This window comes from Manis javanica, chromosome 1 (genome assembly GCF_040802235.1).
Source record: "Manis javanica isolate MJ-LG chromosome 1, MJ_LKY, whole genome shotgun sequence".
Taxonomy (NCBI): domain Eukaryota; kingdom Metazoa; phylum Chordata; class Mammalia; order Pholidota; family Manidae; genus Manis; species Manis javanica.
The window spans coordinates 38,779,518-38,798,930 of NC_133156.1; the positions used below are offsets into that span (position 1 = coordinate 38,779,518).

The 19,413-nt window shown below is 43.3% G+C and overlaps 1 protein-coding gene across 3 annotated transcripts in view; it reads left to right on the top strand.

Moving 5' to 3' along the window:
- Positions 1-19,413, top strand: part of CYFIP2 (cytoplasmic FMR1 interacting protein 2) — a 117,266-nt gene that overhangs the window by 85,425 nt on the left and 12,428 nt on the right. For all 3 annotated transcript variants that reach the window (XM_037025120.2, XM_037025121.2, XM_017677272.3), the window contains 2 exons: positions 18,798-18,870; positions 19,312-19,406. In XM_037025120.2, the coding sequence (XP_036881015.1) occupies positions 18,798-18,870; positions 19,312-19,406 (168 nt within the window). The remainder of the gene's footprint in view (positions 1-18,797; positions 18,871-19,311; positions 19,407-19,413) is intronic.

A 19,413-nucleotide genomic window follows, 5' to 3' on the forward strand; every position in this document is an offset into this window, starting at 1 on the left:
GAGAGAGAGATGAGGAGGTGACAATGGCCGGAGCTGCGGGAAGAGCCCAGGGGGATTCTTGCCTCCGACTGTGGGACCTGGAGGGAGCCATCTTGGCAAGGAGGGACACCTCCCAGCTGCCCCCCCAGACCCTTCCCACCAGAGAGGCTGAGATGCGCGCTGTTTTGTTCTTCCTCTGTAAGGAATAATTGCCTCGCTGTTCCCCTTTAAATGTACTCTCGAGACAACTAAGTGCTCTACTTGGTGGTAACAGGTTTTTAGCATGGCTCAGTGGGCCTAGGTTGCTATGGCAACTTAGCCTTTGGAAGTCACGGGGATAAGATTAAGGAGGGAATACTGCTCTGCTCAAGGCCTCATGGAGACATGTAGGGGCAGCAGGAGGAGGGAGGTGGGGGAGGGCTGGGCCCTGATGCCACAGTCCTTGTTAGCACCTCCTTTCACCAGGAGCTGTGACCTGAGAGCATCAGTTAAGCTCCCCAAGACAGACCCCAACAGGCAGACTGGATGGGGCTACAAGGAAAGGAAAACTTTTCCCAGGCATCCCTGCCTGGGTGGTCACCTGCATATATCACTGAGGACAGCAAGATACTCAGGGTCAGAGACCTTCAGAGGTGAGAGAGACCCCAGCAGTATATGTGCTCCTACCCCTCTATTCATAAGTGAGGACATGGAGAACCGGAACAGAGAGGGGAGCAACTCTCCTGAGGTCACACAGCACATCAGCAGCAGAGGTGGAAGAATGAAAGCATAGGTTTCAAGTACTAATCCCAGTGCTGAGGGGCATCAGGGCACAGAGCAAGGTCAGGGTGCCCCAAAACTGGGCACTGTGCTTTCTACTTAGGCAGCTGGGGAAATCCCTTAGCTAAGACAACATCTTTTGAGAATATGAGTCATATCATATCCATTTTCCTCATTAAAGATGGGTACTAATTACCAACAGCAAAAGAAAGGAAATAAGGAAGTTGAAAAGCGTAAAGTACTGAAGTCGCTTTGCACATACCAACCTAGAGAATGGTGAAAGCTGTAATATTGAGCAAAAAAAAAAAAACAGGTCTCAGGACAAACACACATTATGATTCCATACATGTAAAGTAAACAGAAAAGTAAAACCCACAAAATAACACTGCACTGAAACAAAAATCTAGAAAAAATGCATACCAAATAGTTGTCATTTTCTCTAGGTGTCAGGGAGGAAACTGGAATTAGAGATCAACAGAACACTAGCTTTACAGGATATCTCCTGTTTTATAAGGAAAGTACCTTCATATATTATTACTGAACTAAAAATTAATTTCAAAGATGGGAGTAGTATATAATAGTCTTAGAAAAACTAGAGTGATACTGAAAAATACAAAGTGAGAAGAAGCCTTTTGCCCGTCTTTCCCTTGAGTTATTTTTTTCCCTAATAGATTTGTAGTTCTCTCTGGTTGGAGGTCCCATATTGGCATATATGCTACAAACAGCTTCCTCATTCTGTAGCTTGCCTTTTTGCTTTTTAACAGAGATTATTAATATATCATTAATATGTAGGTGGACAGAGTATAAACTGAAAAGGCTGATTACGTGGACAAAGTTATATTCTTTAAAGTATGTGCTTGCAAATGTTTCTCAAAGTTCAGGATGCAGTATTAGTACAGAAACCCCTGTATCTGTGGAGTTGGGTTGTTTTGTTCACCTGGCATTATTAATTATGGTCTAACATGTGTACAGTAATGTATGGAATATTCAGTATTCTCATAGCATATAGACTAATTGAATCATCCATTTTACTGTGGATGGACAGTTGGGTGTTTACAGAGTTAAACTGTTATGAATAAAGATGTCATGAGTACCCTTGCACATTTCTTTTCAGGGATATATGCTCTCACTTTTATTAGGTGAATTTACCTACTGTTAGAATGGCTGGGCCAATGTGTAGGCATATGTTTAGCTTCAGTAGATACTGCCAGATAGCTTTACAAAGGGATGCTACCAATTTACTCTCCCATTTAGCAATGTATGAGAGTCTTTATTTCTTCACATCCTCCTGAGCACTTGGATTGCCTGACTTTTTGAGCCATCGCCATTCTGGAAGATGTGTTGTGACATCTCCTTCTGGTTTTGATTCCCCTGAAAATCAGTGATGCTGAGCCTCTTTCCATGTGGTATTGCCACTTGGGCAGCCTTTTTTGTGAAATGCTGTACACTATTTTTGCCTTTTAATTGACTTTTCTTTTTCTTATTGATTTGTGGGCAGTATTGATATATTATGGGTACGTGTATTGCAAATATTTTCTGTGGCTTTTCTTTTGATAAACAGAAGTTCTTGAGCCTTAGTGTAGTTGTCATTTTTTTCCCCTACATGGTTGATGTTTTTGTGACTTGTTTAAGAAACATCTTCCCTACTCTGAAGTCATGAAGATATGTCCTAAAGGTTTTAGAAGTTAGCTTTTTTTCAAGGCTTAACAGAACTTTAAGTCCGTTATTGACCTGGAATTGATGTTTGTGTTTAGTGGGAGGTAGAAATTCAATTCTATTTCTTTCCAAGTTGTCCCAGCACCACCGATTGAAAAGACCTTCTCCCCCGCTCTGCAGCGACAGTGCTGTGTGTCTGTCACTCACCTAGTGTCCGCTAAGTGTCTTGTTATGGGAGTTTCTTAAATATGTAAATCTAATCTGAAATGAATCAGCATTTAAGTATCTATTTAGAATTCTGTTATGTTTTTAAAGGAAATTCTGTTGTTAACAGCTTTTGTTTCCTGTAGTATCACCTACCCTGGGAAATCACTAGGTGGTCATTGGGGAAAGATTACATAGTCGCCAAGTTTTTTTTGCAAATTTGTGTGGTGTTGAAGCTATCAGCCCAGTGTTCATTATGCTGACACACACCAGAAGAGGGCCCGGGCCCTAGTTGCTGACGTGAGCAAGGGAGGGCCTGAGTCGCTGGGAGGAGTCAGCCCTTCTGTGGGCCTTTTGCTGCAGTGCCTCCCCCTAGGACTTGAGAGTGTTCCCTGCCTTTGGCCCCGCTGTTTATTTCCCCTCTCCTCCTTGTAGTTGAATGGGCCACAGTCCACCTGCTGTCATGAGAGCATTACTTCTATTACAAGAGGCAGCAGCAGTCTGGGCCTGAACTCGCAGAATCTAACGCTGGTCAGATCTGGGTCAGAGGCCACCCAGGGCAGGTTTCTCAAGCTCTGCAGTGCTGACCTTCTGCACCAGGAGCCCTTTGTTGCAGGGGCCTGTCCACCGTCGGGTAGGATGCTGAGCAGCCTCTTTGGGCTTTACCCACAAGCTCCTAGGGTGACAACCAAAAGAGCCTCCAGATGCTGCCTGATGCTCCTCTGGGGGACAAAACCTCCCCCTGTGGACAGCCACTGATTTAGTGCAATCCCACACTTCCCAGATAGGAAACTGAGGCCCTGAGAGGGAGACAGCTCCCCCAGGGCCACAGCCAGTGCAGGAGTGGGGCCGAGAACCGCAGCTCCTCAGAGTCAGCCCACCTGGGGAAGAGGGCGTTCTGCCAATCTTGGCAGATTGCCTTGTGGGTTTTGTTCTAGTTCCCTTGCCCATCGGAGTCTTCTATCCTCTGCTTCTACTTTATAATCCCTTTTTTTTTTTGTTTTTCTTACTGAATAACTGAAGTCAGTTAATTGCTGGATGCCCCAGAGAAGCAGAAAGAAAACAAAAACCACATTGCTACACTAAAACTAACCGCTGTTTACATTGCCAAGGATATCCTTCCAGGTTGTTTTATGTCCTGGCATATTAATATTCATTTTTTCATATATTTATTTTTTTACTTTGTTTAGTTATAAAAGTTAAAAAGTCAAAAAGAACATAGAACATTCACCATGCTGAGAAAAGTGGTTACCTCTATGGGGTTCAGTGGGCAGGGGCTAGAGGTCTTCTACTTTCCACTTTTCACTCCAAATTTTTTTTTGAGGTGAGTGCAGTAAACATTTACTACCTTTTTCCCATAGGAGGAAGTATTCTCACACTTAGCCAATGTACCCAATCCTGATGCATGGGAAGTAAAACACAAGCCCACCCTCCCACCCATCTCTGACCCTTAGTCTGTATTTCTGCCTGTAGTTCATCCACAGTTATTTGTGCATAAGCCTAAGAAAGACTTCTCCAGCTGTCTAGGTGGCACATTCTGTCCCTGCACCTAGGCACCTTCAAACAGCGCCCCTCGGCCCACCCCTTTGAGTGTTTCCTCTGGCCCGGACCCAGAGCCACGTGGTGGTCTTCACTGAAAATGAGCCAGGCTTTGTGGCAGGAAGGCATCCTGAATCCCAATAACACCTTCCCTCTCCATGGCTTGAATTACTCTTTTAAAGAACTTTTACATCCTTTCAGACCTGTCCTAATCTGGAAAGGAAGCTGGAGAGGCTCATCGGCATTTCAGGTACCTGCAAAAACGGTCTGACAGCTCTGAGTCGCTGGTTCTGACGCCATAACCAAGAGCCCTCCACAGGCCAGGCAGTGTGTGAGACTCCAGGGCTCGGGGATGGTCGGGCCTGATCCCTTCTCTGATAGCCCTGTTTACCGTCTGTGCCCTAGCCTTCAGCTTGGAGACTTAGCCCTCTGGGGGCTGGACAGATGATCAGAGCCTTTAACTGTGTACTTAACTAAAAAAAATTAAGAAAGTGAGCCTTCATATTTATTAACACCCTGTTGGACAGTGACAGCTTTCCAGAGTTGATGATACAAATATGTGTCGACTGAGGTGTTTGCTCAGAATTTTAATGATGAATGTGTGTGATCCAAAAAGTTTGGAGACCATCAGCCTAGATGAAAAACAACAGAGAGAAGAGTGGTGTGAAACAAGAACACATCTGTGGAAGCAGGAAGGGAAGATAGGAAAGATTTCCCACATGAGGCTGTTTGGAATCCTCAGCACCCCGTGTAATTAACTATGGCCTGATTGATGAGGGAGGACGTTTCAGCTCTGGCCTAGATGATGATTAGAAACATACCTGCTTTTTGTCCAAAGTCGCATTCCACTTGAGACAGAAGCAGTCACCGTAGTCCAGAGCCAACCTTAGTTATTTGAAACATATGCTCATTTCGTTAGCCTTACCAGTAATTGCCAGGAAATCAGAGCCTTGGTTATTCATTTCTGTATTGATGACATTTCTATCAGGAGACCTCAATGGGCAGAATGCCTAGAAGCAGAGGGTTCAGGGGTCATAATGCAGTTTGCTCTGCTGATGTTGTCATACAGTGGGCATCTCACACACCCAGGAGGCAGCAGAGTGGTCTCAGCTGTAGCTGCTCATGAAAGTCACCCAAAAAGCTCCTTAAACAGCCTGTGTCTGCACACCACCCCACTCCAAGGGAAACAAAAATTTATAAGTGAGGCCCTGGATAAATTACCTGGCTAAAAGCTCCACACTTGATTCTGTTTGTAGCCAGGGTGTAGAACCTCTGATCTAGAAGGAATCTTCTTAATTAGTGTTTTCAAAGGTTAGTCACTGATGTATCAAGGTACTATAATTCCAGCTGCTGCCTGCCCAGGCCTCTGAACCTGAAACCTGCTCTCTCAGTTAAAAATGGAGATTAGCAAATGTTAAGACACGCTGAATCCAAATGGAGACTTTCTCATTAAAACTGTGAGAAAGATTGATAGGAAACTGAAAAGGAAACCCTTTCTCCTTGTGACTTACTATTACTAAATACTACTTCCCTGTACCCCCAATTCCTTCACTTTGGGAAATGCCAACCTTGGGAGACATTGACATGCACTTGAAGGAAAGGAAAAGTTACTTTCTAGGCCAGTTTCTTTCCCAGTTGACCAGACATGATTCTGATCCAGAATAAGAATTCTTTTTTCCCCTTTACAGTTCAGGGGGTGGGTGACAGGGTGGAGGTGAGACACGGTAATATTTAGCATTAATAAAGTGAGGCTTGGGTTGGTGGGGAAAGACCCCTCCACACAGAATCCAATGAGATTAAATTCCTGATTTATTCAGCCAGGGCCACAAAGAGCTCTGGAATGAGGGACCTGCGAAGTAGGAGGAGATGCAGCCTATCTCAGTTGAGCGGTCCACTGGGCCTGGAATCCTAAATGAGGCGCTGGAAGCTGTAGCTTGTCGCTTCTGTACAAAGGAGGGTTGTGATGGTTGTGGGGGGTCTATAACCTCCATCCCTGGGACTGAATACCAGTGTGCTGGAAACACACTAGCCATCTGTGTGTATCCATATAAGGGAAAGTTTAGAATCCCGGCTCTCTGATTAGGCCCTATACCTCTGTCCCTGCCAGCCAGAAAAGCAGAGCAGGGATTCCTGTGGGGTCCTCGACCCCCGATTTTCCAGTCCCTTGACAGACAAAAACATATTAATGTTACTGTTTTTTTTTTTCTCAAAACTCAGGATGTTATTTAAGAAAGTATTGTTTTGAGATTGGTCTGATGATATCCATTAGGAAATCAGCTAAAACGGGTACATAGTTTTTCACCCAGAAACAGAACTTAAAGGTAGACTCTAGTGCTGTTCTACACGAATCTGACACGCACAGGGTCACATTGACCCTGTTTTTTTGATATATGTATCCTGAATCTTTATGGCATCCTTGAGCCAAGAGAAATCAAGTCTCCAATTAGCTTCATAGGGCGAGTGAGTTAGGAGCAACTGGGTGAGAGTTCAAGGTATTTAATGAAAATCCCTAATGGTCCATCAGTTTTAAGTTAAGTAAAGTAGAAAAGGAAAATTTTAAGACTGAAAGCAATACAAAAATAAATACTCATCCCTTGAAGAATTTTTATGTGGGTTCCGTAAAGTGAAATATTTTTGCATCTTGTCTCCAAAAACCTCTTCACTTTCACATGCTCTGTTGACTGAGAGCAGTTTTATAGTAGTTTGTGGTTCTTGTTAATCTTCAGTGATTACTTTTCTCATAACTATAATATGTCAGTGGTTGTCCTAAGCAGTAGGAATAACATGCATTAGATGACACTTGGTGACGGCAAACACTACCAAATAGCAATTATCACTCGTTAGCTCCTCCCAGAGAGGACCCTCTGCAGAAGCAGGAACACACGGCAGTTCCTAAGCGAGGGTACCACTGAAGAAGCAATCTCTTTTTTGCACAGAGATTGCTTCTTCTTTACACTTTAAAAAAAACCCTGGTTTGACTGTGGTTCCAAAAAAAAAGCTGTAGAAAAAATGTTTTAGGAACAACTGAGGAAATTTAGTACTGACTGCATTTACATGCTATCAAGAATTTTTTTTTAACATACGTGATCACAATACTGTTTACACAGGAGGATGTCCTTGTTTTTAGGAGTTGCATGCTGAAGTATTTAAGGCTAAGTAATACAGTGGCTTCAGCTTACTTTCAAATGATTCAGTAAAACAGTCAAAGCAGATTTGGTAGAAGAGGTTCATTGTGACTCTACGTTGAGAGTATAGGATATGAATTGTTCTTTCAAACTTTTTTTATGTTTAATATTTTTCATAACACACATTTGAGCAGGGGAAGGAAACTTCATCATGGAATCTGGAAAACAGAGAAGAAAAAGGGTCACTAAGCAGACAAGGTCACAAGGTATAAGGAGGAAGAAGTCATGAGGGTTCTTGGTTTTTTTCCAGCTACTTCTACTGGTTGGTGAGATTTATTTTTGGTAACATATGCTCAGAAAGGAGCTACTCCTGACCTCATCTTTTAAATGTATATAGGCATCTGCTAATGCCAAACTCAGCTGCGACTCTCATGCTGCCCTCTGTTTATTTGGTTTACCACGGGAGGTATCAGTACAGGATCATGGAAAGGCCAGGGAAGCTGGGGAAGGCATGGAAGCCGGGGCGGCTGGCCAGTCCTGATTAGGAAGAGGCCACGCAGGGTTTGTGGTGGCCCCGAGAGAACACCCTGCTGGCTGCCTCTCCTCACGGGCCACGGCAGGGAGACTTTCCCTCTACTTCAGGGTCTTTTAGAAAAAGGAAAACAATAGTGCCTTCTCCCCATGCTCAGTGTAAGAGAAATGCCTCAAACCCAGTGCTTGGAGGACCACTACCTTTCCATTCTTGCTAGGGTGGGACTCATTAGAGGGTAAAGCATGGGGGGATAAAACAATAGCATTGACTTTCCCACAGAGCAGCAAAAAGATCTTCATAAAATTTTAAATCAGTTCATGTTACCCTCCTGCTTAGAAGTGACTGGTGGTCTCTCATTGTACTTAAAATTCTCACTCCCAATTTTACGCATAAGGCTGGGAGAATTCAGCCATGCCTACTCCACCAGCCTCGTCTCTTATTACCGCTCTTTCCCTGGCTGTACAACTGAACCATCCAGCAGACTTTGAAGGTCAAGTCACAGATAAGGAAACCGAGGTACACTGAAGATCTGCACTGAGGGTCAAGGCCAATCCTTCATTTCCTGCGTGGTATTATAATTCAAGGGGCACCAAGAGGACCCCCACCCCACCCATAACAAAAGCATCTCCTCCATTTTCTAGTTCAGTGTCTGAAATTCTTTTAGAGACTCACTCTGCTGATTTGCAATGTTTCCTGATCTTTAAAAGCCCCACTAAAATACAAAAGCTACTGGGACAGGTTGGGAGAAAGATCATGCTGTGAGAGCCAGTACTTCAGCGGGTATTCATTTATCAAATAATTATGAGAAGTAGGGTGGTCACCCACAAGGGGGTGTGAGGGAACCTAAAGATTCCTCCAAGCCAAAAACACCCAAAAGCAAACCAAAGAAAAACATTAAAATAGAAACTCTGTACTATACATGGCTAAGATGTTGATAGTATATGCTGAGTGACAAAAGTAGATTCCAGAAGACTAGGTATTTTATACCCCATTCCTATGTTAAAACATATGCTTAAATATTATATGCATAGAAGAACCTGTCAGGGTAAACCCCAAAAAATTATCAACAATGACCCCAAGTAGCAGGATGATAATTTTTCTTCCATTAAAAAAAAAGTTATCCTCATTTTCTATTTTTTCAAAAATGAACATAAATACTAAGCTAACAAAAAGAAAGGGGCCAGAGTAACAATTTTAAAAACATCTGCTGGGATTTACTGTACAGCTTAGTGACTGTAGTTAACAGTACTGTATTATATACTCAAAAGCTGCTTAGAGAGTAGATCTTCGATGTTCTCACCACCACCACCAACACAACAAAAAAGGGTAATGGAGTTGGCAGATGTGTTACCTGACCTTATTGTGGCAATCATTTTGTAATGTATGTGTGTCAGATCATCACGCTGTACACCTTTAATTCACACAACCTTATATGTCCATTATATCTTACAGCTGGGAGGAAACCCGTATCTGCCAAATCATTTTTTCAGAGGACATCCTTTGTCTAGAGGCTGAATTAAGTACTGGGTGCATTTCCAGAAGAAAATTACAAATGTCAAGTCAGTTAACACATGTGAAGTAACTGAAATGTTGATGGTTCTTAGAAATCAAGGATAACAAATTTTTGACTTGAGTGCCATTACCCCAATTCTAGCCCAAGGCAGGCATTCATAATCAATCCTGACAGTGGTGTCAGAATCCTCTCCATAAGTGATCACTGCCTCTCAATCATGGGCGGTACATGAAATGACCCCAGGACCACCACTAGCACATGTTGCCTTCAGACAAATCATGAAAGGGTATCCTGCATTAAGATGTTTCACTTATTTCCTTTGAAAGATTATTGTGACATACTGGTTTTTAAAGAACAAAATGTATCTGCTAGAAAATATTCATTATAAACAATCCGATGTCTACAATCCGTTTGGCACCCCTAGGATGGGATCCGCCTTGGGCAGTATCCTGGTCATATAAACTATTCCTGGCAGCCCTGGGGATGCTTTTTGTCATCTCTGCTGGAGATCAAACCCCACTCCCCCACCTTCCCTCACTCCCACCAAAAATAGAAGCATAGACACAAACATAAAGACAAGGTGACATTATCTCCAAATGAAAGCAACTAGGGTCTGAGATCCCTCTAGACTGACATTCTAGATACTGGAGTTTGCTCTGCTTTGATATCTGGAGGCAAGTGAAATGCCTACTTCATCTTAGGCAGATGCACAGTCCAGTATAACAAGAAAATATAGCAAGGCATGGACACTAAGTGGATAGTATTAACCAGCCAGCTGTTCCCATTTCAAGGCAGCATGATGGAAGGAAGACCATGGGTCTTTTTCCAATTAAAACTCAGATTTAATTCCTTTTTTTTTTCCAGTCCATGAATTTGCTGATTTCACATCCCAGTGATTTGCAATGAACATCATTCCCTGGGGCTTTTGCTCTTGCATGAACCACACTGCAGGCCCAGCCTCTCCCTCCCAACACCCAGCATTTTGGGCCTGCAAAATGGTTCTCAAGGAAATGTCTTCTGGGGGCAGAGTCTGCTGGACCTAATGATGAATAAAGGAAACTCAGATGGTGAGGATATTTACCACCCAGTGGTTCTAATTGGCTGCTTGGGGTTTTAAAATCAGCATTCCAAACTTGAGACTCGCTTCAGGCATAGGGGAATCTTCATGTCTTTGTCCCTCTGAAGAAAAATCTGTGTCCCTTCAAGGCTGTAAAACTCAGCAAGTGGAGCAGAATAAAAGAGCAGAGTACGGCTAGTTTTAGGAAAAATGATTGTCCTGCAGGCCCAGTGACCACGTGCGGATCAGGCCAGGCCTGAGGCAGCAAGAGAAACCTGAGAGGTCTCAGCTACAGTTTATCATCCATTTCTTCTTTTAATAAGAAGTATTATTATATTTATTTACATACTGCCTATTCCCCAAAAAACACAAAGTGCCTTATGATTAAAGAAATAGTGTCACTAAATCTAGAGACCATTACACAGAATAAGACTAAAAATACATCAAAAGGCAAAGGGGGAGACAAGGGTGAATCACATCAGGCTGTCTCAGCCTGATTTCAGGCTTATTTCCAGGTGCTTACTGGAAAGGGCATATCTTTAGACCTAGAAATTCTGGGTTCAAGTCTTACCTCTATTAATATCTGTGAAACTCTAAAAAATGATTAAATTATCTGAGCCTTTGTTTTAACACCCCAAAATGCTGAGGCTGAGTACAGGTATCCCCTGTGTTCAGAAGTTCACATCACACCATCTTTTTAATGAAAGACCTACATTAATACCTTTTTGGCTAACCAAAGGAAATCCTTGGATGTTCATTTTTATGTAAAAAGGCAAAATGCAAGAATAGTGTTCAGTGTTTGACAGCAGCCATCTAGGGGCAGGTGCACCCTGAGCAATGGGAGGGGCGCCGCCAAGCTCCTTCCCCGGAAACCACACTCAACATCTCAGCATCTGGCCTCCAGAACTTTGCATGGTGTCTGTGAGCATCTGTGCCCTATCTCGATTTTACTTTGTGCATCCGTTAGCAAGATGTGTCCTAAAGTATCAGAAAAGCCTATGAGAGGTTATTTTTAGGGTCTGGGAATGCTCAAAATGTCCCATATAAATTAATGGTAATTGTTTCTTCACTTACACAATTTCAGCTCACAGAAGGGTACGGTTCACAGGAACACTTATACCTACTGCCTAGAGTCTGCATTAAATGAGGTGATGAACACAGTCACCAGAGCCTAATAAGCAGGCCATCAGTTACCATGATTGCCATGAGTCCCCTTCTCTCCTGCTCCCACAGCAAGAAGGCTTTGACTCAGCCTTTCCTGTAAGTCCCCTCAAGCCCCAGGGCCTGGCTCCTGGCTGCCTGCAGCCCTGCCAGCCCACCCTCCCTCACAAGCCCTCACTGATGATTTTGTGCTCTCCTCACATCAGCGATCCTAGTTTTGATCTCATCTCCCCTCTGTAATTGCATCTTCCCTGCCTGCTGTTCAAAACCCTGCCCACCTCTCGGGCCTGTCTGAAAGCCATCACGACCTCATTCTCTGCAGTTCTGCTCTTCAGGTCATATTTCAGCAAGTGCCTACTCTCTGCAAGGAATTTAGTGTTTCTCTGGAAGGATCTGGTCGGCTTGAGAAGCTCACCCAACACCACCCTTCTCCTGAAGTCAGCTTCCATCCTCATGCTGATGATTCCCAAGTTCGGATCCACTCCCCAGACTCCGTGGGGCCCCAGACCTTCCATCTCCCTGCCTTTTCAACATCTTCTCTTAGAAGTCCACAGACATCCAAAATTCATGTTGCCCAGATCCAGTCTCGGCTTCCTCCTGCCCCCCCAACCCACTCTGTCCTCTGACCATGCCAAGGCTCTGCATGGGGGTCCTCTCCCTCTCTCTGCCCTCATATGCAGGCTGTCATCAGGTCTCTGATGTCTGCTTCCTCTCAATCTCCACCGCCACTACCCCAGGCCCTCCTTTCTCTCCTGAGAACAGAGAGAGAACACCCCTCTGTTCTCCCACAATCCTTCATCTCTCTTGCAGCCAGAAAGTGAAACTGGGCCATATCCCTGCAAGAAACCATCCATATAGTGTCAGAACGCCTAAGCAAGACTTGCAAGGTCCTTCCTGATCTGCCTCCTGCTAACTCCTCCTTATTCGTCTCAGATCGCCTTCCCCAGACCTGAAAGCTTCCATCTTACTCAGCTGTCAGCCCCTCACCTGTCCAATGCTCACCTCTGGTTCAGGTCTCACCTTAGTCCTTTCTTCTCCAGAAAGCCTTCCCTATCATCCTCCCTGGAGTCTGGGTTGGCTGTACCACTTATGTATCTCCATGGCCTGATGCATGCCCCAAATTGTAGCTCTTCCTAGAATTGTCCATTTACTCGTTTTTCTCATCATCTTAGTGAGGGCCATATATCAGGTCTGCTTCAATTACTAGTGTTTCTCCAAAACTTTGCAGAGAGACTTGTGTGTAGTGGAAGCCTACTGTTTGTTGTATGAATAAATGAATGAGCAAGCGACTTAATTTCTTCCAGGCCATATCCTATGCACAATGAAAGTGTGCATAATTGGGCACCTCCTTGTTTGGTCTCTAGATAACATTATACCCATGTTCTCTATGTTCTTGTTGGCCTCTTGTGTCAGACCCAATGCAGGTCCTGAGTATGGCTGGTGCCTCCGAGAAGACTTTTTTAATCAGTGTTTGCATGGGAAATGAAACACTGCTCTGATTCTCCATCTGAAATAGACTTGGAGATTCTGGGCTGGGGCAAGATTAGACAGCTCAACCTGCAGACAGTGTGGTGGGGCTCCAGAATGAGCACAGGGCTCTGGCAAGTCTTTAAAAAGAAAACCACTGTAAGCTGCAGAGGCTCAGAAGACTCCTAGAAGGTAGAGCCTGAATGGGGCTTTGGAGGCTGGGTAAGAATGGGTGGAGAACTTTGATTTGGGAGGGTCGGGAAAGAAGGATTTATAGGTAGAAGCTGGTACATGAGTGGTCCAGTTATTTACCTTGGAATCACATCAGCAGATCTTCAAAAATTAATTGTCTGGAAAACAATTATTTACACAAATTCAGGATAAAGGTTACATCTGGGGGTTGGAGGTTTCAGTAATTATCTGTTTCTTTGCCTAGGAGATGATTCAAGACTCTTCATTCTTCTTCAGAATACATATGTATCGCTGCTTTTTAAGTTTAAGAAATGTTAGATATGACCAGAAACCCAGTAAATAAAGCAAAAAGATGTGATCTTATCAGATATGAGTGAAGCTCAGAAGTTTCTCAGGTGGTGAGATTTTAAGTAATTTTCTCCTGTTTCAACTTTTGATAATTTCTTATTTTTTTCATCATGTGTGTGTATGAAGGGAAAATACTTCAAGCTTGTTGAGGCTTTGGCTGCATGGGCTGTCATGAAAAAGCAATGGGTGTTGAAGTGAGGTGACCCTGGGCCTCCCCACTGTCAGCCCTGCTGCTCTCTTACCGTTGTGCGGGCCTCATTAGGCAACATCGCCTCTCTGAGAGTCTCTGGTCTGGCACAGAGGACGGGGATTGGAAGAGCTACCCCACAGGATGTCCTGGGGCAAAGCAGACAAAAGGTATAAAGCACCTGACACATAGTTAGCACTCAGGAAATGCTTGTTGCCTCTCCTTTCCTGAAGAACAGTGCAGTTATGTTGTTACAGATTTTCAGTTGTAGGGAAGGACCCTTAGAGACCATTGAATCCGCCCTCTTCATTTGTTCCATTTAAATTGTTCTTGATTGCATATGATAGCAAATCAAATAATACAGATGGGCTTATGATGAAAAACACCATTATTGACTCCACTGAGCCTCCCCCACCTGTATCCCAGCCTCCAAGGCAACCTGTTTTAATCATTTATATTCTTAATTCGCAACTTTAGGCAATACTTGTTGACTCCTGGTTGGAAAGAGATTTTTAGCTCATTTACACCTCTCCCATCTCATCCTCTCATCCTCTCAATATTTGATTATATCACTTACTGCTTCTGTTTTTCCCTCTAGTCAGAGATAATATACTTACACCTCTGTTGCTTCTTTTGGTAACATTATTTGATGTTTTACTCCTTTCCATGAAAGACAAGGAAATTAACACTCCTGACTTCCAACTCCTGACACTTCCACCTCCTCCCTCCTGTCACTACACTTTTACTTTTATATGATCACAGCTGCATTTTGTAACATTGGTATTTTCTTCTGTATCTGTGATTTGTCTTTAAGGGTAGCCTAAAACAAAACTATTAAAATTATTAAACCTGTGCAAATATTGTGCCTTGTTGGACCAAGAGGCATGCTAGGATTTCATTTCCTTCCCGCTGGTTCCAGCATCAGTAATCCAAAAGCTCCTTAAAGTTAAGAATTGGTTACTTTCAGAGTTTTTTTCAAATTAATTAAAGAAATACATGTTCAATGTAGAATTCTAAATACAAGTAGGGAAAAAACAGGGAGGAAGGGAGAGAGGGGTAGGAAAAGAAGACACCCGAATATCCCACTACGTGGAGCATTTCTTAAAAAATGCTTCACATGCTTCATACAGAGGAATCAGTAAAGTTGAAGAGAAAATACTTCCCTTAGTAATAAGGGGAAACATCTAGGCCTATAAAAGAAAACCCAAAGTAGTACAGATTCTCAACTCCCTTATAATAATAATAATGTATCAATTCCCTATATGCCATAGACATTCAGGTTTTTTTCCACATACTTAATGAATATCTACTAAATGCCAGGCACTGTGCTCACTGTTGAGGCTGAAATATGGCCAAAAATGGACATTGTCCCTCCTTCATGAAGGTTACATTCCAGTAGGGGGAGGTAGATATTAATCCAATAGTCACACGCAGTCATATCTAAAACAGATTTGAGTTCAAATGTTGTAAAGGGAAAAAGGACTTGGTTCTTTCAGGACACACACACAGGTATTGGGGCGGGTCAGGGAAGTTTTCCTGGAAGGAAGGATGCTTGCATTGAGATCTGAAAGTATCCCCTTACACAAAGGGAGTGGTAGAAAGGGATGGGTTAGAGGCACTCCCAGGAGAAAGCAAATGTTCTCTGATGGCGCACGGAGAGTGCGTTCCTATCACAAAAGGCGCCACAGCTGGAGCAGAAAGAGCCAGGGCTGTGAGTGGGCAAAATGCACTCTGGGTGCCCTTCACAGGCCAGGAGCTGAAGAGTTCCTGGGCAGAGTGGAAGGCCAAGTGCGGATCCTTTAAGATAGACATTAGACAAGAGGTTGCTCAGCCGTTAGCACTGGCACCGCAGTGGAAGCTTGTTCCCATTCCGTACACAGGCCTTTACGTACTCTCAACTAGATCTTTCTGTCCGTTGCAATGGCCTCAGCTATTGAATGCTGAATAAATACCTTCAACAAAATGTGTTGCCGAGTATGTAGCCACCTCATAATAGAAATGGCCACGTAGCTCACTCTTTGAGGGCTTCCAGCCAAGTACTTCGACACTTCTATTAGGACATCACTGCCTTCTCTCTTTCCTCACCCTCACTGACAAGTGGCATTAAAGGTAGAGAACACACAGGAAGCATGCCAGCAGGAAGCACTACCAAAGAGCCTCTTGTCCTACAGTTTGCAAACTCAGGGTGGGGGGTCAGGTGCAGAGAGGGTAAATGGAATACTTGGATCTCCCCCAAAGAAATCTGAAGGGGAAGCTCGTCGTGTAAAGTGAACAAAGCAGCCTCATTGCCCTTGTAGAGGGCGCAGAGCCTTCATCCCCTTCCTTCATCCCCTTCCTTCATCCCCTAAGTGGCTCCCAAGATCGATTTTATTAACATTAACAAAATAGGAAGTGATAGTTCATACAATGGGCAACTTTTCTAGTAAGAAAATATTTCTAGGAGCAAATGAAATTTTTGGATGAAAAAAGAAACATAACAAAACTTGGCAGTGAGGCTATTATACTAATCTTCTTAGAATAGTTTCATAGTTCTCCCTTGCATTTAAAATAAAATACAGACTTCATACAAGCCTGTGAAGCCTCATCTGATTTGGCCCTCCCTACTGTTAGGGCCTTGGGCTATCCTGTGATTCCCAGCATAGAATCACTATGCTCCAGCTTACTTTCTGCCCCAGGACCTTTGCGCTGGAATGTTCTTCACATCTATAAGGCTAGCTCCCTCACTGCATTCCATTCTTCTTTCAGAGATACCTCCCCTCAAAAAGATTTTCCCTAACTACCTTCTCTCAAGTAGTCCTTTCCTCACGCTCAGATATTCTCTAGACTATTACCCTCTTGTGTTTTTTACTATCTGAAATTTCTGATTTGTTTACTTGTTTTTAATCTGTCTCTATCAACTGGAATGTAAATTCCATAGGGCAAAGATCTAGTGTAACTTGTTCAACATCCTATCTGCAAAGCCTAGAACAATGCCTGGTACTCAGTAAATATTTTTTGGATGAATGGATGTAACAGTATCCTAGTACTTGGAGGAGACTCGTGGATAAATAAATTCGTTTATTTATCTCAGAAACATATGAAATAACAAATATTCATTCATTAATAAATAAATGTCATAGGCTCTGGGGATAATAGGCAAAAATAGAGACAGCATCCCTACCCTTAAGGAGCGTATGGTGTCGTGGTGGTCAGTGCGGAGAAATGCGGAGAGAAGCAAGAGATGGGGGACTTACTGGGCATGGGAAAGGAAGAAAGAGAAAATGAGCCCAGGTTTTAGGCTTGGGGAGATGAGGAGATGATTGTACCCTGTGTGAGCATGGGAACCCCAGCTGAGAAGGGGAGAAGAGGTCAGCTTTCAAAATGTGGTGCTATAGAATGTCCACATAGAGATATCCAGCAAGGAGTTGAATATCCAAGTCTGGAGCCTGGGAGAGATGAGGAGCCAAATCCTTGAGAAACACAAACTCCCAAAACTCACACAAGGAAAAAATCAATTACCCGAAGAGCCCTATACCTATTAAAGAGATTTTATTTTGAGTTTTTTTAAAAATTCCAATGAAGAACACTGCAAGTGCACATTGTTTCACTTGTGAGTTCTATCAGACTTTTCAGGAAGAAATACCAATTCTGCACTATCTCTTCCCCAAAACAAAAAAGGGGTAACTCTTCCCAATTTATGTTCCCTAATACAAAATCCAAAGACACTTGAAAATAAAGCTACAAGTCAATGCCTTTCATGAATATAGAGTGAAATCCTCAACAAAATATTAGCAAACAAAACCCAGCACTAAATAAAGGGATAATTCATCACAACCACATGAGGTTTATTCCAAGAATCTAAGGCTGGTTCATCACTCAAAAGTCAATAAATGTAATTAAACATATTAATAAATTAAGGATTCGCCTGAATGATCAGTAAGATGAATTTTCAGATCATATGATGAATCCAAAGATCTAAGATTAGACATAGCATAGACCACAAAGACCGGGTTATTTGATTCATGGGTCAGGGGAGAAACAGCTTAAAGGGGGAAAACTTCCCCCTGGCTAAGAGACTGGGAATTACATTCAGTTACATCAGGCAGGTCCTTCTGAAGGGTTCCTGTGTCCTCTCTTCCTCCTCCTGCAGTCCTCATTTCAAGGACTGATAGGTAGTAAGAAGGAGTTTGGGGTTCCCCTCCTGAGCAGCCGGCCTTCTAGCTTTCCAGGATGGCCATGACCCACGCATGCCTGGGTAGAGAAGGCCAAGGGCACTGCACAATCCTGAGTTTCTCAGATGCTTAGGATCCAAAAGTGTCAGTTGAATGAAGCCTGGATCTCCCCTAATCCAAATCCCTGCAATTTAAAGAAGAGAAGCCAAGCCCCATGGAGGCCTTCCCCTGCCCCTTTATTCTGAAATCCAGTGATCATGAGCTGGTTCTGGGACAGTAAACCTATTACACCATATCTTCTAGTCTGTCCTCCCCCAAGCTTTTCCCTCTTTTTAAGTTTTTTAAAGCTAACTTTTTTGTCTAACAAGTCAACATTGAAACCTGTCTATCCTGGGTCCTGTTCTCTCTTCACTCACTAGTTGCTGTCTGGTGTGGAAAAACCAACCAGACACGGACCTTTACACAGTCATCGTCTGGATTAATGGACTGGAAGATTGGCCCAGCCACCTGCTTTGAGACTACACAGGCCTCACATCAACCAAAGAAACAGAGTCGGGGGCCTATCATCCCTATTTGATTTCTCTGTTGCTCATTCGAAATCTTCAACAAATTCCTTCTAAGATTATAATGAAAGTGTATTGTGTGCTCATTATGTGCAAGGGATTGTGCTATTATGTCATGCATTCTCTCACTGAATCCTCACAACAAGCCATTAAAATAGGTACTATTCTCATCCTCATTTTGCAGATAATAAATAGGCTCAGAGAAGTTAAGCAACTTGCCAGAGATCACACAGCTAGCAAATAGAAGACCCAGGATTTGAACTGAGGTCTTGCTGACTCTAATGCTTAAGTTTTTAGGGATGAAAATTCTTCCTGGTTTAAAATGAACATTGTTTTCTCTTTCTTTCCATGGCTCTGATTGCAGTCTCAAGAAGAAGTCTGTGATTTGCTGCATGCTGCACCCTTCCAAAACATCTTGCCTAGAGTCTACATCAAAGGTAAGAAACCACTAACAGCAGCTAAATGGACAACTTCCTTTTGAACTTCATGCTCACTTAAACCTAATAAACTCAGATCTGCAGTCAGAAAAGGAGAAGGTTAAAGCTTTGGATAGCTATTGACTATTCACAGAATCGTGACATGGAAATGACACTCCAGGCCTTCTAGAACATCCCTAATGTGTTGCTGGCTAGCCTTGGTTTAAGTTTTTATAGTGATGGGGAACTCACCACCCCACAAGGTAGGTGATTCCATGGTTGGACAGAGAAAATAGAACATTTTTCCTGGTAGTGAGTCTTGATCACACTTCCCAGAACCAAGGAGAACAATTCTGCCTGCCCCATCAAGTTTTGGAACACGTACGTAGCCAGGTGCTCTGAGAATTTTACCTTCCCCAGTTGCCCCGGTGTTTCATTTTCTGCTTTGCTGCTGCTTTGCAGAGGGGGAGCGTCTGGAGGTCCGGATGAAACGCCTGGAAGCCAAGTATGCCCCGCTTCACCTGGTCCCTCTGATAGAGCGGCTAGGGACCCCTCAGGTATGAT